Here is a 16,580-nt window from a genome sequence, read left to right as displayed (position 1 = left end):
TTGCACATAAAAATCTGCAAAAGATCTGCAGAAGATATTATCTATAAATCTGCAGAAGATGGTGTTGACAGCGGCGGTGGAGATGGAAAGCGGTGGTGGTATAGGGTAGTGGGTGGAAAGTGTGAGATATGTGTGTTTGTTGTGTGTGTTATGGTTTGGCAGAAGTGGTGGTGATAGAGGTCGTGTAGGTCGGTTTTAAGTAGGGGTAGTTTTGGAATGAAAAAAGTGGTGAATGTCTTAAACCCCAATTTGCTTTATAAGGAGGTATAGATTAACTCGTGAGGATGACCATTACTTCTTGCCAATTAGCATGCAATCTAAAATGCTTGTATTGGATCCATATCACCACCACTAACTCGCTGCGGTTCTTGACATGTAATCAAAGAATGAACACTCGGCGCTTCATGTAGCCTTCTCTTGAACTGTCTTAAACCCCAATTTGCTTTATAAGGAGGTATAGATTAACTCGTGAGGATGACCATCACTTCTTGCCAGTTAGCATGCAATCTAAAATGCTTGTATTGGATCCAGTTGCGGTTCTTGACATGTAATCAAAGAATGAACACTCGGCGCTTCATGTAGCCTTCTCTTGAACTTCATCTAGCAGCCTTCCACTGGTAGAAAAACATACCAACCTATCCTATTTGCAATTTTAAATTTAACATTAATGTGGTATTCTATATATAGTAATAGGTAGGACATTTATACATCTAATACATAGTACTGCAACCACTTGTAATTGTTATTTACATAATAAAATATGTTTGTAAATCTAATTTTTTTTCTTACTTATGGGCTATCAGCCTATGGTCTCTGCTTGATGCCTGCGTTGGTTCGGTTGTTTTTATAAATGGAGCATTTTAACCCTAACCCATAACTTGACCCATCAATATGCCAGATCTTGTGAATGTTAGCAGTCCATAGAATGTAGTAATGTGACAGATAATTTATACTCAGTGACTCAGATATAAATCTTTTTTCTAGTCCAGCCTATTTAGACCCATTACCCAATCCACCAATTAATACGTAGCAAAACTTTTGGTATAATTGACTGTATATAATTTGAATAAACAAAGCTACCATATAGGCATATAGTACTTAAATTTGTACTCCTGGCTTTGTGGCCCAGATTTTCCATGCCTCTTACTCAGCCATCAGCCCATCATGTAGAAAGATAACAAATTCTTCGTCTTCTTATTTGGTAAGTAATGAACTCCAGCACAACGTTTGGGACTCTTAGTAAAGACGACCAGAATGAGTGAAGATAGTTAATCAATAGTCCTATGATGTGTCAACCATCATGATCCTACAAAACAACACATTATGTTTCGTCAGCAGAACGACATGGCATAATAAACTCAATCATGCTTGTCGCATAATAAACTCAATGCAAAAACATATAATTGTTCAAAACGCCCATCAGCCATACTGAATACTACTACATACTAAACCCTGAGGATGATAGGCTAATAAGTTTAGCTTGGATTTTTCATTACTGCAATAATGGAATAATGGATTTTTCGGAGGGTCACTTTTGACCAGCAAATCGTACACATTCTTTTGCTTATTCAAGTACATAAACTCAAGTTGATAGGCACATATGCTAGAAGAAGTGAGCTTATTTGTTTTTTGAAAATTCAATATGTAACACCCCAACAAGGCGGAATAATAGGATATCACAAAAAAAGCACAGCATGACATGGAAATTAAGTAGAGACAAATCTAGATGCATTAAAAGGATTGGTAATCCATACAATTTAGTCAAATACAAGTCCATGACCATTCAAAATGCATAAGGAGCACGACCATCAAACGTTTACAAAAGAGGGTATATGATCCTTAGCATAACCCATAAGCGGGAACAATGAATCACGGATTCACAGTAAAGTCCAAGTCCAATCCTAGCATGCAAACAATCAATCATCATCCAACATGTCTTTGATTCACCTGTTCACCTGAAAAGTGTACTAAAACGGGTCAACATAAAGTTGGTGAGTTCGTAGGTTTAGATAAAGAGATCAAATGTGTCGGGATAGCAACCGTTAACGTTACACGAGGATTAGTATACCTAATCATGTCCACATAAATCAACACAAGTCAACGTTTAACAATATTGATAACTGGCACGACTTACATGATGAACAATGCATAAAATACGTTTCTTGACACGACTTACATAATGAATAATGCGTAGTAACCGGCACGACTTACATGATAAACAATGCGTAAAAATAAGTTCATGGCACGACTTACATAATAAATAATGCGTAATAAACCGGCACGACTTACATGATGAACAATGCGTAATCATAACACATGCAATCACGTGAACAAGCAAAACAAGTAAGTAATCATCATCTCGTTCAATATCATAATCAATCATATCAAATAACAAGCATTTAACAAACGAGTACACTTTCCACCCCAAATAATGTAAACGTAGGGGCTACGAAACTCACCTTGGCCTTGAACGTTGGTAGAAGGTGACTAAGCTGGTAAGCGGGGAGCACAACGGTCACAACCCTATTATAACAACATTTCATCATCACATTATAGCTTACGTTACCCTAGGCCATTCCAAGACACCCCAATGTCGGACGATGAATACACGATTGGAGAAACGAGGGACTCGGTAAGAATGGTGATAGATTCTCATAAAAAGGATGTTACTAAGAGAAACTAGACTCTCATACGATTCTAACGATAGGTCATACACCTAAAACGGACTTACGGATCAAAAGTTATGAGCGTTTGAAGTTGACAAAAGAAATCGTTCGAGCAGCAAGTCTTCACTGCGCCGCAGTGAGGACCAAACAGTCCCACTGTGCCGCAGTGAGACCCAAAACACCAAAAATGATCAGGAGAATGCCACTGCACCGCAGTGGTGGCTATCCCACTCCACTGCGTCGCAGTGACCAATATCTGAAGCCAAATAGCAGCAGAACAACAACAAGAACGAACCCAAACCCAATTTTTGACATCCAAATCGACTTGTGGTGTTTCAAGACTCGTTTTTAGGCTCAAATAAACATCATTAAGTATAACTAAACATGTTTCATCAATCAAATCCAAACCCATAACACAATTACATGTCCAAATCCTTCTTGACCCAAATCAACTCTAATGAAACCCTAATTTGACCCAATTCAAGTTTTAACCTGATTTCGAACAAGGGTTTCTTAGACATGACTAGTAATGAAGTTCTAAACATAAAAATGGAGATTTAAGATGAATTTAACTTACCAAAAGAGTCGAAATCTTCCAAATTCGGTTTTAGGGCAAAGACTTGGATGAACACCTTTAAATCCTTAATTTTTCTTGGAAGATGATTATTATTATTATTAAGGTTACTAGATTGTGTTAATTCACCACTACTAACACAAGATTTAGGGGCAATTTATGGAGAATTTATGATGGATTTGGGTGGTAGTTGAAAGAAAGAAAGGAAGAGTAATGAGATGAAGGAAAAGAGGGTAAGAAGAAATGAATGTGGTGGGTGGGTGTGAAGGATGGGGGCAGGCCTAGGGAGTCCATTATTGGGCTCCCGCTCCGCTAATTCCGACAAATAGCTAAACCTTAACCATTTAAATGCTAAAACGAGACCGTTAACACAATTAGACTTCACGTTACGTTACTATACAACAAAACGTTCGGTAATCCATATAAGTCAACAAATTCGTTCATTTTCGATTACATTAAATTACAAGTCAACTAAGTCAAAAATCACAAATGTTACACAATAAGCTCATAAGCCATAAAATAAGCTAACCCAAACACACCCTAAGTAGAAATAATCACTTCCAAAATATATTCATAATTTGCAGTTATATGTGTTGGGAGTAAGTATGCATATAATACCTGCTGGAACACGCAAACTGATTGTTCATAGTTGGCTCTTGATTTTGAAGCTCCTTGACTTGTGCTAATGACGAAGTAATGAATTTAGAAGCCTGCACATATGGGGATCTAGAATAAACTATATGTGTGTTTTTATTCAAACAATATTAATATCAATCAGATCCTACCTCTTCATAGCCCCTTGAGATACACAATGCATAATTAGCAGCCACCTGTTACCTTTTGCGCATTGGCCAGGGCATCTGTATTAGGTCCAGAACTGTTTGTGCCCTTGTACAATTCTAACTCCCTTGCTGCCTATATTTGTAGCATGGTGAGAACTCAATAGGGGCAGCAGAACCAACAAAATTTAAGAGGACTTACCAAATAGTAAGCACTCATTGACCTAACATACGAAGTATATTAAATTTTTGAAGAGAAGACTTGACAAATCTTAAATTTTTGAAGAGAAGACTAAAAACTTGGTGTACAATTATTACGAAGTATATTATAACAATAACCATATATATAAGAAAAAGAAAGTGTAAAAGAAGCATTAGAGTTTTTAAAAAAAGCTAACATTCACCTACGAACCCAGTGGACCTTGAATAATTGGAAGCATATTAATAGCTAAATTAATATGCTTCAGGATATAAAATAGTTAAATTAAAAACACTAAAAGTTTTTTAAAAAAGCAACAAATTTAACATTCACTTTACTGTTACAGATTAGACAATGAATGTAAATAACAACACTAAAAGTTAAAAAGAAGCAACACCCAAAATACGACAATGTTAGCTGGTGGTACAACACCCGTTACTATTTATGCTAAGTAGTAAGTACTACCCTACGGTTGCTCCAGACAACAGATTAGACAAACGAAAACGGATCTCTATTGAAGGTGAGTGTAGTGAAACAAATCCTCGATCACTTTGGTATGTTGTTTAGCTTCTCTAAATTAACAACGCATCTAAATTTAGATTTATTTTATGTATTAAAACTCAAATATACAATAGAATTCCCACTAGAGTTTACCTTTCTATACAACACGGTCCCAAAATTCTACCTATGAGGCTATGACACCAGTCACCTAAACATCGCATTGACACTAAAAGTTACAAAGGAAACAACAAATATTAGAGTCCCTTTACTATTACAAACATAAAAATGATATCAATAATGAAGTCAGGTCGGTTTGAACTTTGAAAAATAAAATAGTATACAATTCTGAACGTAAAAAAAAAAAAAAACAGTTTCTTTATCGAAATATCTATGTAATAAAGATTTAAAACATGATAATATGCAAACCACATAATAATCATGAATATATACAGAGAGTCAAACCAACACAAAATTCTGGATTTTGGAATTCAATTAAAAAAAATTCAAATTCTTTACACATACATCGATCCTTTAGCCGTTTTATAAAAGAGCACATACATCGATCCTGCAAGTCGGTCAATATTCATTATTTATATCTCCAAAACACTATTTTTATTCAAAAACATACAAAATATAGATTGATTAAACTAAATACATTAAAAGGATCGAAAAATCTAACCTGGATGAAAGGATCGAATATCATGAATTTGACAGTGGATATACAAAAATTAGAATGTAGTAAGGATCTAATATAGATATATAGATATAGATAATGAGATTGATATTGATTTAACCATTTAGTTTAAAACCCTAAATCATTAATGTTTAAGGATTTGAGGTCATCTTTAGGAAAAAATAGAGAAGTATTTGAGGAAGTCTATGGTTACATTGATGGGACGATCTACGATAATTATCTCCTTAATTTGTGTAGTGTGAAGTGTTGATTTATCAATTGTGGTTTTTCCTATAATTAACAAAACTAATCATACGTAGCAAAACTTTTGGTATAATTGACTGGATATAATTTGAATAAACAAAGCTACCATATACTTCATTTTGTACTCCTTGCTTTGTGGCCGGATTTTCCATGCCTTTTACTTAGCCATCAGCCCATCATGTAGAAAGATAACAAACTCTTCGTCTTCTTATTGGTAAGTAATGAACTCCAGCACAATGTTTGGGACTCTTAGTAAAGATGGCCAGAATGAGTGAAGAAAGTTGATCAATAGTCCTATGATCCGTCAACCATCATGATCCTACAAAACAACACATTATGTTTCCTCAGCAGAACGACATGGCATAATAAACTCAAACATGCTTGTCGCATAATAAACTCAATGCAAAAACATATAATTGTTCAAAACGCCCATCAGCCATACTGAATACTACTACATACTAAACCCTGAGGATGATAGGCTAATAAGTTTAGCTTGGATTTTTCATTACTGCAATAATGGGATAATGGATTTTTCGGAGGGTCACTTTTGACCAGCAAATCGGACACCTTCTTTTTCTTATTCAAGTACATAAACTCAAGTTACATATGCTAGAAGAAGTGAGCTTATTTGTTTTTTGAAAATTCAATAAGCTCAAAAGCCATAAAATAAGCTAACCCAAACACACCCTAAGTAGACATAATCACTTCCAAAATATATTCATAATTTGCAGTTATATGTGTTGGGAGTAAATATGCATATAATACCCGCTGGAACACGCCAACTGATTGTTCATAGTTGGCTCTTGATTTTGAAGCTCCTTGACTTGTGCTAATGACGAAGTAATGAATTTAGAAGCCTGCACATGTGGGGATTTAGAATAAACTATATGTGTGCTTTTATTCAAACAATATTAATATCAATCAGATCCTACCTCTTCATAGCCCCTTGAGATACACAATGCATAATTAGCAGCCACATGTTACCATTTGCGCATTGGCCAGGGCATCTGTATTAGGTCCAGAACTGTTCGTGCCCTTTCCCATGCTGCCTATATTTGTAGCATGGTGAGAACTCAATAGGGGCTGTGGAACCAACAAAATTTAAGAGGACTTACCAAGTAGTAAGCACTCATTGTCCTAACATAACCTTTAAAAGCTGGCCTGCTGGTGAAATATCCTGTCCAAATGTGATACCATCAGGGGTTCATAATTTATTAAAACCACACTGACCTCATGTATCAAGAACTTGACAAATCTTAAATTTTTGAAGAAAAGACTAAAAACTTGGTGTACAACTATTATGAAGTATATATAAACAATAACCATATATATAAGAAAAAGAAAGTGTAAAAGAAGCATTAGAGTTTAGGTATCGTTATCTTAAACGGATCAAAATTGGTAACAACTAAATAATTTCTATATATACGTTATATAGAACGAAAAAGTGGAAGTAGTAGTCCTAGAACATTTTTGTCAATTCAAAGCTACCTTTTTTCGTCTCTGCATTTCTAACATAGCAATCGCACTCACAAAGCCCTCTTAAAGTGGCTAAAATCAAGCCAATAGTCACATCAACAACATCATCCGTCAAGACACAATTTCGAGACCTGAACATATAAAACCATCATATAGCCGCGAACAAAAGAACACATAAAATATTACAAGATCAAACTCGGCCTAAACATTGCAGTAAGTAACTACAAACCTGAACATATAAAAGCATACCAGAAGCAAAAAAAAAAAAAATGGCGTTTCACGCAGGATTTTGTAGACTACAATATAAAATCATCAGTTCACGTTTTAATATAGATTTTTTCTAACCATATCCCTAAGGTTAGTGGTTCTCATTCGATAATTATTAAAGAATTTAAGATATAACAGCATGAATATAATTCTAGAAAAACAGCTGATAAAAAACAGCCATAAACATCAAGTGAGATCAAAACTTTCATCAATCATTTGATCCATTTTCAAAATTAGTAAACAAAATAAAAACATGAAAGCTATAATCCTTTGGGAACGTCAAATGTTTTCACAAATTATAGGTAAGAAAAAAAAATGAAAAACAACTGATAAATAAAAAACAACTATCTTGAGCTAATTAGTTTGCATAGAAGGCATCCTTGATCAATAACAGACTCAATATTTTCTATCCATATTAGTGCCTCCTAGTCCTGGATGTTGAAAGCAGCACCAAACAAACAGAAACTGAGTTGCATCTGTTTTTATTATACAACTATATATATAACAAAAAAAATATGAAAATAAGTATAATTGAAAAATGTCATAGATCTCAGTATACTCGAAAACATAAGTATACTGAACTTTAAGTACCTTAAATTTTTAAATACATGAAACATTGGAGTGATACCAGATCCCCTAGCAAGCATTCTTAAAGCACTCACTTGGCAAGATTGAAACATGAAACGCCCCTGACATCATAAAAGTTTTAAGGTCAGTTCAGTTTCAAATCTAGTATAAAACTCAAATATTTAATGAAGAACAAACATCTATAGCACAAGTTATTTTAATTTGCTTAGTGATATCCTCCATTTATTTATAATCGATGGTGATCAGGTAATCCCTTTTTTTATACCACACAGTACACACACAATCTAAACAAACCTTCCATGATCATCAAGCACTCCCCACAAACTGCTACCAAAGTCTGCATACATAATATAAGTGAATAAGGTTTGGGACGGTGAAACTTAAATTGATATAATTTTGTAAGCCCTGAAAATTTCGTGGAGGAATAAGGTTTTGGGAAATTTGATAATTTGAACAAAGTCTGCATACACAATAAGGTTTTGGGAAATTTGATATAATTTTTAAACTTTAATTTCATTTATATGGGAAGACAACTCAAATTTGCCGTCTACAACAATTGTCCGTTTCAGACAGTTGTATATTGTGCAATAAATGTCTGTATTTGTTGTAAATAGCAAATATTTGTTGTAAATATATCATTTCCCCATTTATATTCCAACCAAACAATTGAAAGATTAAAATTTAGATTCCACTTTTTAAGAATTTCAAAGGGTTTTTATGAACTAAACACCCACTAAAATGATTTATAGAAGTATTTTGCAGTAGGTACAACGCTTTTTACTTTTACTAGTTTTATTATTTTACTTTTAAGCAATGTTTTAAAAACCGGTATATTAATCATACTGGTGTGGAAAATATTTTCCGTATTACTGGTAATATCGGAATTACCGGAAATGTCGGCTGTAATATGATTTTTTTTATATTTTTAATGTGTCTTCAACTCACTGTCCCATTTTTTGATAAACAAAGAAACAAGAAAAAAAATTACAAAAGAATTTAGTTGAGGAAATTTTTAAGTTTAATAATATCATCAAAATCCCTACCACTAAATTCCTTTATTCCCGCCACAATTTTACGCTTTGTTTGAAATTTCGTTGAGAATTGTTGCATAGATATCTTAATTATGACTCTTTACTCAACATTTTATTGGTCAAATACCTTGTCATGTAAATTTATAAAGATCTAATGAACTACTCCGTATACAATACACAACAAATGCTTAGATTGTTACATATGGCCGGCTAGATAATTTCGATTTAATTTTTCGTGACAATAAAAGTTGTAAAAGAGTTATTGAAAATGAAAACTTATTATGTGACACTGACTCAACCTCTATCATATTTATTGCTTAGTTTGTACTTTTAGTTTGCTTTTTTACTTTTTAGACTCCATCACACATCCCAAATTTAAATGCATATAATCACCGACACACTCATCTGCCAAAAATAAAAAACACCACACACCAACTGATCGGAGATTGCTACTTAAAAATTCCATTTCAATTTTAAAATCTTCGTTTACAGATCGGAGATTGCCATAATTCAGTATAGTCCGTCACTGTCAACAAGTTCAATAAGCTACCTCAACAAGTAAGTCGACAAATCCAGTATTTCTCCTCCGGGTCGCCTGTCCAACCCAAAAAATCAAGGTTTTCCGGTCTGACCTCCGGTGTTTTTCAATTTTCAGCTTTGTTTTTTATATTACCTCCCTAACCAATGATTTCAACAATGCTAATTGCTTCCACAGTTCCACTTCATAGGGAATTTCCGAACACTCACTTTAATAACTTTATATTGCACAAAGTTGTCGTAACTTTTATATATTATTACTCTTAGTATTATATTACAAAGAAATGAATATCGAGGATGAGATCGAATAACAACTGACAATAAATGAGGTACAATTAATGCAATTAGGCTGGTCTACCTTTTACGTATGTGCGTACGTAGCTATAGGATCACCTCAGCCCCTTCCCCAAGTTAATCGGTTTATTTTATTTTATTCGTTTGTCTAAAAATATATATCATTATTTAACATTATTATGATTATTTCCAACAATAGATCAATTAAAAAGTAAATCCACCAGAAATCATCATCTAAAACTTCTATAAATTTAATTAAAATATGACTTAATTTAGTATGAATTAAACATTCTTATTCTTATTGGTAAGGCAATTTATGTTGTACGCATGTGCATACATACCTTTTACGCTCCATTCTTTGAGTTTTTTTTTTTTTTTTAAAGGATAAGAAAAGAAAGGGTAAGAAAACTAGTGTTCTTGTATTCTTGAGTTTTTTTTTCCTAAAATAAAAGGAAGTGAAGGAAAGGATTACTTGAGGCTTTTTCTTACAAAATCTTTCTGACCATTTTTGGTTCTAACCATTTTTGGCCAGATTTGGAAGGAAAAAATTCTATCCTCTCCTCACTTGACCTTACTTCACCATCATTGTCATCATCCACCTCATTACCACCGGCGTCAGAGCTGCCACTAGCACTACCACCACCACCACCACCACTACTAGTCCGATTAGAAGACCAAGATGACCCAAATGAAGAAAATGATGTTGCTGATGAAGATGATGAAGATTGTTTGCTGATTAGAAGAAGACCCAGATGATGATGCTGATGATGATGATGAAGATGACCCAGATTAAAAGAAGACCCAAAGAACATGAAGATTTCTTTTGGCTTTCTTTTGAACTCAAGAATGCCTTTTTCTTACATAATTTTCTATCATTTATTCCCCTATCTAATCTTGCCATTTATTTTCTTTTAATAAAAACTCAAGAATATAGTGTTAGAGTTTGGACCATATCATTCTCTTTCCCCGCAAATATATGGTTTGATTTAGATCTATTCAAATATATATATTTTTTTTCTTAACATTAGATCTATTCAATTATATAAATTTAAAGAAATGATCTGTGTCGTTAAAAGTATGCAATTAAATTGTGCACAGGTTAAAACATGTATGGTTTTATAGTGCACAATTTTACATTATTATAATTACATCATAACTCTGCTATCGGGGTGCTAGCTCCAAACTCTATATTCGTCACTATAGTTATAACAAATTCAATTAAATGTTCACTCCACACATCCAAACTTAATTATGTGACGTATTATTATGACAATGTTGGTCATTAAGTTAATCTAATTACATGACTAAAATATCCAACAATCTATTATTATTCTATAAAAAGATTTCTTGTTTTTATTTATTTTTAATATGCCGAATTCATGGAATGATTATAAGAACAAGTGACTTTGTTCCTTTCTCGGTGATTTCACAAAACGAACAAACAAAACAAGACATTTAATAGGCTGTTAATACACGAGAATACAACTTGTTATAGTATTTACCTCCCTAACCAATGATTTAAACAATGCTAATTGCTCCCACTTCATAATTTCGGAACACTCCAAAATCACTCTAATAACTTTATATCGCACAAAGTTGTCGTAACTTTTATATATTATTATTCTTAGTATTATATTACAAAGAAATGAATATCGAGGATGAGATCGAATAACAACCGACAATCAATGAGGTACAATGCAATTAGGCTTGTCTACCTTACGTATGCTATAGGATCACCTCAGCCCCTTCCCCAAGTTAATCGGTTTATTTTATTTTATTCGTTTGTCTAAAAATATATATCATTATTTAACATTATTATGATTATTTGCAATAATAGATCAATTAAAAAGTAAATCCACCAAAAATCATCATCTAAAATTTCTATAAATTTATCAAATTCAATTAAAAGATAACTTACTATAATATATTAAACATTCTTATTCTTATTTAAAATAGTTTAACGTTTTTAATTTAAGTTAGCCGGTGCACACAAAGCTAACATCTGGTAAAAATCTATAGTGTAATTGATATTATTACAAACTTCTTGATCGCTACGTACGGCAGTAAATGTATTGTAAGAATGAATAATTTTAAAATAAGTAATTGGAGTGCATTTTAAGTTACATATTTGTGTATTGTTTAGTGTTTACTATTTCAAATCCAGTGCCACATGTAAATATTGATACGAGTATATGTATCTATCTTTTATTATACAACATAGTTGATATAATAATTTATCGACCAATCACAATTCTCGATTTTTTAATGTTGACTTTTGTTTTCAGTTTTAACTTTAATTTACACTTTTTTGTTTTCCATCACAAATTTACATTTTTTACCCAATAATTTTAATATAATAAATAAATAATAATAGCCGATATATATTAGCTAAAATTTATCCAATAAAATAATAACTAATATATATCCAATAGTATGTTCTATCATATGTATATATAATTAATTAATTAAAAATAAATTAAAACTAATGTAAATATATTAAGATTTTAATAGTAATTATACTATTTTAATTTTAATATATACTAAAAAATAGTTGAACTAATGACTTATTAACCAATAATATCGCTCGATTTCATCAAATTGACTTTTGTTGCATTTAGTTCTATACACAATTAATTAATGAAAACAAATAACTAAAACAAATATTTTTACAATGTTATTAATCACAAGTATGTTTATATCTTTATTCTTACTTATCTTTCATAATAATATCATATTATGAGTATAACTGGTTTCAAAAAAATTCTATAATAGAGAAATTATCGTAGCATGTGCCTTGTGGAATGACTACGGTAAACAATTTCATCAAATAATGATATTGACGACCTTGTGATTATTATATCATAATTTGCAAAGTATAGCACTTAAAACCGTATATCATTTAAATTATAAGCTTTTATGAACTAAATTTATGAAGATCTAATATTGATAATATCGTAAACCTCGTGTCCGGTGTTGGACACGGGTCTAAAATCTAGTTAACCATCTATAGCAATGTATGCTTTACGTAGTTGTAATATATATATATATATATATATATATATATATATATAGGTTTTAGGTAAAATAAAACAAGCATTAATGTAAAACAAATAATATAATAAGTTTCTCTTCACTAGAAATCGTCTTGCATCATGAAAATCATCGTGCATCAATTGGTTTGTGAATCTTTGTGCATCAATTTAACTATGATCTAAGGGGGTGTTTGGTATGGTGGAATGGAAAGAGGAGAAAGGGAATGAGAAAAACTTGACTTATTTGTTTACAATGAAGAAAGAGAATGAGAATGAAGAAAGGAGAATCAATTTGTAGAGAATGGGTGAGAATGTAAATTATTTTTTTTTTTCAAGATGTTATATGTATTAAATTTATTATTATTTAAATTTTTTTTATATATATATCCATTTTTTGTGGGTACCAAACAGCGGAATTTATTATCTTTCCAAATACTTATTCTCTTTCTCACTATTTTTATTCTTTGTTATATTTTCATTCTCTGTAATTCCTTCCTACCAAACACCACCCAATGGCCAAAATCTTGTCTTATTTGTTTTACTTTAATACTTGTATTACTGTACCCAACCCCTGTATATATAAATGCCTAATAATTGTTATTGATTTATCAATGTATATATCAAATACTACCTCCACCGACTTAAGGCGGTATCCCAAGTAGTATATATATGGATGGTGTCCATTGAACAACTTTTATAAACTAAAACCAAAACACAAACTGAGCTTAATAGAGTATCACTGAGTCAATCATATACATACATATAGCTAGTTGGAAAATGGCTGACGAAGTGAAGTTGTATGGGGTCGGAGGAAGTCCATTCGTTTGCAGAGTGAAAATTGCTTTGAGTCTCAAAGGAATCAAATACGAAAACATCGAAGAAGACACCAACAACAAGAGTCCCGACCTTTTGAAGTATAATCCGGTTCATAAGCAGGTACCTGTGTTGGTGCACAATGGAAAGCCAATTTCGGAGTCACTTGTGATCCTCGAGTACATTGATGATGTCTGGAATAAAGGATATCCGATTTTGCCTCAAGATCCATACGAGAAAGCTGTTGCACGATTTTGGGCCAAATTCATCGACGATAAGGTATAGTAGTCAATTAATTATATCGATCGTTGTCTCTAATTTTTGTGAGGACAATAAAATTATGTACATCACATATTTTTGTTACTGATTGTTACTGATTATGTACATCACATATTTTTGTGAGGACCAAACTTGTATAGTAATAGAAGTAGAGATGTTCATAATATAATAGGAAAAGGAAAATAAGAAACTTGACTTGAATAAGTCCTTATTTACTTATTTGGGATCATTTTCTATTTCAACGGAAGAAAAGCCCCTCTGACTTAATTAAGCACGATTCAACACTTCACTAGTTCACTGATAACTGATCCATCAAAACGTATATAAATATTGCCAGTTATAACCTCAGACTATCACTAAAGTACATAGATGGTCCCTTGTCTATATATGTCTGTGATAGTATCACCATAACTAATCTAATTACATTATTATTATTATTTTTGTTTTGTTTTGTTTAGCTTGTACCGTTATCATTCACGGCTTTTAAAAGCAATGGAGATGAACAAGCTATTGCAGAAGCGTGTGAACAATTGAAAATACTAGAAAATGAACTTAAAGGTAAGAAGTTTTTCGGAGGCGACAATATCAACCTGATTGATATCACTGCTGTTATTTTGGCTTATTGGCTTGGAGCAATTGAAGAAGCTACCGGAATTAAGATTGTGACAAAACAAATGTTTCCGAAAGTAACGGAATGGGCTGACAACTTCATCCAATGTGAAACTGTCAAGAAAGTCTTACCTCCAAGAGCCCATTTGATTGCACATTTCAAGAAGCTCTTTGGTAAGACGACTTGATAGTTAAAAAGGTTATAAATGATATCTAGTCGATCGGTTTATTATGTTTTGTGTGCTTAAGAGCATGAAGTCTATGCATAGCAGCGATCTATTGATGTTGCATTAATAAGCAATATATCTTTTGTTTTGTACCCAATATATTATGTACTTTGTACTTGGTATATGTAAGGTTATTGATATGATGTTAACGTTTTGTATGTTGTGATACACAAAGGTTCCTTTTGTTTGTTCTTTATATATCATATAATTAAACCTATATAAGTCTTTAGAAGGAGATGATATCAAAATAACAGCAACCTACCGGCATGCCAAAAAATAATAACAAAAAGTATAAAAATGAATACTAAAACTCAATAAAACAGTGTGTAAGAAGCAAAAAGTATTTCCATTTAACCATGAAAAAAACAAGTTACAAACTACAATATTCCTTTACCATATCCATTTTGGTAAAACAATAAATGAGATTTAATTTTTAACACTAATTAATGGTTAAAGCTTTTTTTTTTTCAGCAACAATTCACAAATTTCATATATTACTATTTACGAGAGCAAGTACCCGTGTGTTACGGCGGTGAGATGGTGATAGGTCATAGCCTATGATAGGTCATAGGATATGATATATCATAGAGTGTCATAGCCAAATATCTTAGCCGTACGGGCTCCGACCTCAGATTTAAAAATTCGTCGAAAGTATATCGAATGACATCTCTAATGAAAGAGCATGAAATTTTAAGAACACCCATATAATTTTTATAATTTAACGATATGCGGTTATTGAGATAAAAGATTTTAAAAGAATTAGAGAAATAAAATAATTTATGGATGAGAGAGAAAGTTGTAAGCATTGATATATAATACATTATTATGTGTACATTGTTGAAATTGAAAATTAAAACCCTATTTATTTTATAATATAGTATAGATATGTGCTAGCTACCAATAACAAACTTTATAACAAGTTCTCAATCAAATTTTTATCATCCTTCAAATATTATGCCATAGTAATAATAATAATGTTTTAGTGAAGAAGGGATGTCCAATAACTCAAACTAAAACCATAATGGGCAAAGGTGATTCACTAAACCTGCTATGCGGGGTCCCGGGGAAGTACTCCAAGGTCTTGAGTTCGAGCCTTGGTAGATTCTCATCGACGGTATTTTCCAATAAAGGAAGTGGTATGGTGAGAAAGACTATTTAAGATCCGCTTAGTGCGGGACCCTTTCGTTGTGCGATTAGCACACATCATACGCATCTTAAGTAAAATTCACTTGTAAAAAAAAAAAAAAACCTAGATTTTTGGGGTTTTTATTTTAAAAACGGTAAAATATTATAAATAATAACCATCTACCAAAATTTTGAGGTACTTTACAGTGGACAATTCGAAAAAGAAACATCATAAGTCATAACCACCATCTGGTTGCTCGTGCGCATGTTTTTAAAAACCCAAAATTGTTGGTCGTTTCATAAGTTTTTTGCAGGTGAAAACATCAACCTAGTTTATATTGCTGGTTGTTTCATAAGTTATTGGATTGGAGTCGTTAAACAGCCGGTCTAAAGGTTGTCACCAAAGACAAGTTTAATTCCCAAAACTAACCGAATGGGCTGACAACTTTGTCAACTATCCTGTCGTCAAGAAAATCTTACCTCAAAGAGAAAATCTCCTTTCATTTTTCAGAAAGCGATTTGGTAAGGAGTGATAATAGTTCAGGATTGAAGGTCATAAAGTCATAACATATGCTTGTTTTTTTTTTTTAACAACTTTAGTATTTATACTGTATTATAAAAGAAATAGCCCCTTTTATTTATGAAA

The 16,580-nt window shown here is 32.2% G+C and overlaps 2 protein-coding genes and 2 long non-coding RNA genes across 4 annotated transcripts in view; 2 read left to right on the top strand and 2 right to left on the bottom strand.

Moving 5' to 3' along the window:
* LOC122590454 (probable glutathione S-transferase) overlaps nt 1–16,580 on the top strand; it is a 96,677-nt gene that overhangs the window by 79,702 nt on the left and 395 nt on the right. The window lies entirely within an intron of this gene.
* Nucleotides 1,823–4,162, bottom strand: LOC122590461. The gene is made up of 3 exons (XR_006322513.1): nt 4,026–4,162; nt 3,859–3,950; nt 1,823–1,955 (listed from the first exon to the last, which is right to left on the bottom strand). It is a non-coding gene; the product is annotated as an uncharacterized LOC122590461 (long non-coding RNA).
* Nucleotides 5,508–6,686, bottom strand: LOC122590460. The gene is made up of 3 exons (XR_006322512.1): nt 6,589–6,686; nt 6,422–6,513; nt 5,508–5,975 (listed from the first exon to the last, which is right to left on the bottom strand). It is a non-coding gene; the product is annotated as an uncharacterized LOC122590460 (long non-coding RNA).
* LOC122590456 (probable glutathione S-transferase) lies at nt 13,599–14,928 on the top strand. Its single transcript, XM_043762659.1, has 2 exons — nt 13,599–13,973; nt 14,432–14,928. Exons 1-2 carry the CDS (start codon nt 13,659–13,661, stop codon nt 14,768–14,770), a joined length of 654 nt encoding a protein of 217 aa, XP_043618594.1. The 5' UTR covers nt 13,599–13,658; the 3' UTR covers nt 14,771–14,928.

This window comes from Erigeron canadensis, chromosome 3 (genome assembly GCF_010389155.1).
Source record: "Erigeron canadensis isolate Cc75 chromosome 3, C_canadensis_v1, whole genome shotgun sequence".
In the NCBI taxonomy this organism is placed as follows: Eukaryota; Viridiplantae; Streptophyta; class Magnoliopsida; order Asterales; family Asteraceae; genus Erigeron; species Erigeron canadensis.
Note: the sequence above shows the minus strand (reverse complement) of the source record. Positions and strands in the feature narration are given on the sequence as shown.

Coding starts and splice junctions, on each gene's coding strand:
- LOC122590456 (XM_043762659.1), top strand. CDS start 13,659: ATGGCTGACGAAGTGAAGTTGTATGGGGTCGGAGGAAGTCCATTCGTT. Junction 13,974..14,431: donor CCAAATTCATCGACGATAAG/GTATAGTAGTCA, acceptor TGTTTTGTTTAG/CTTGTACCGTTATCATTCAC.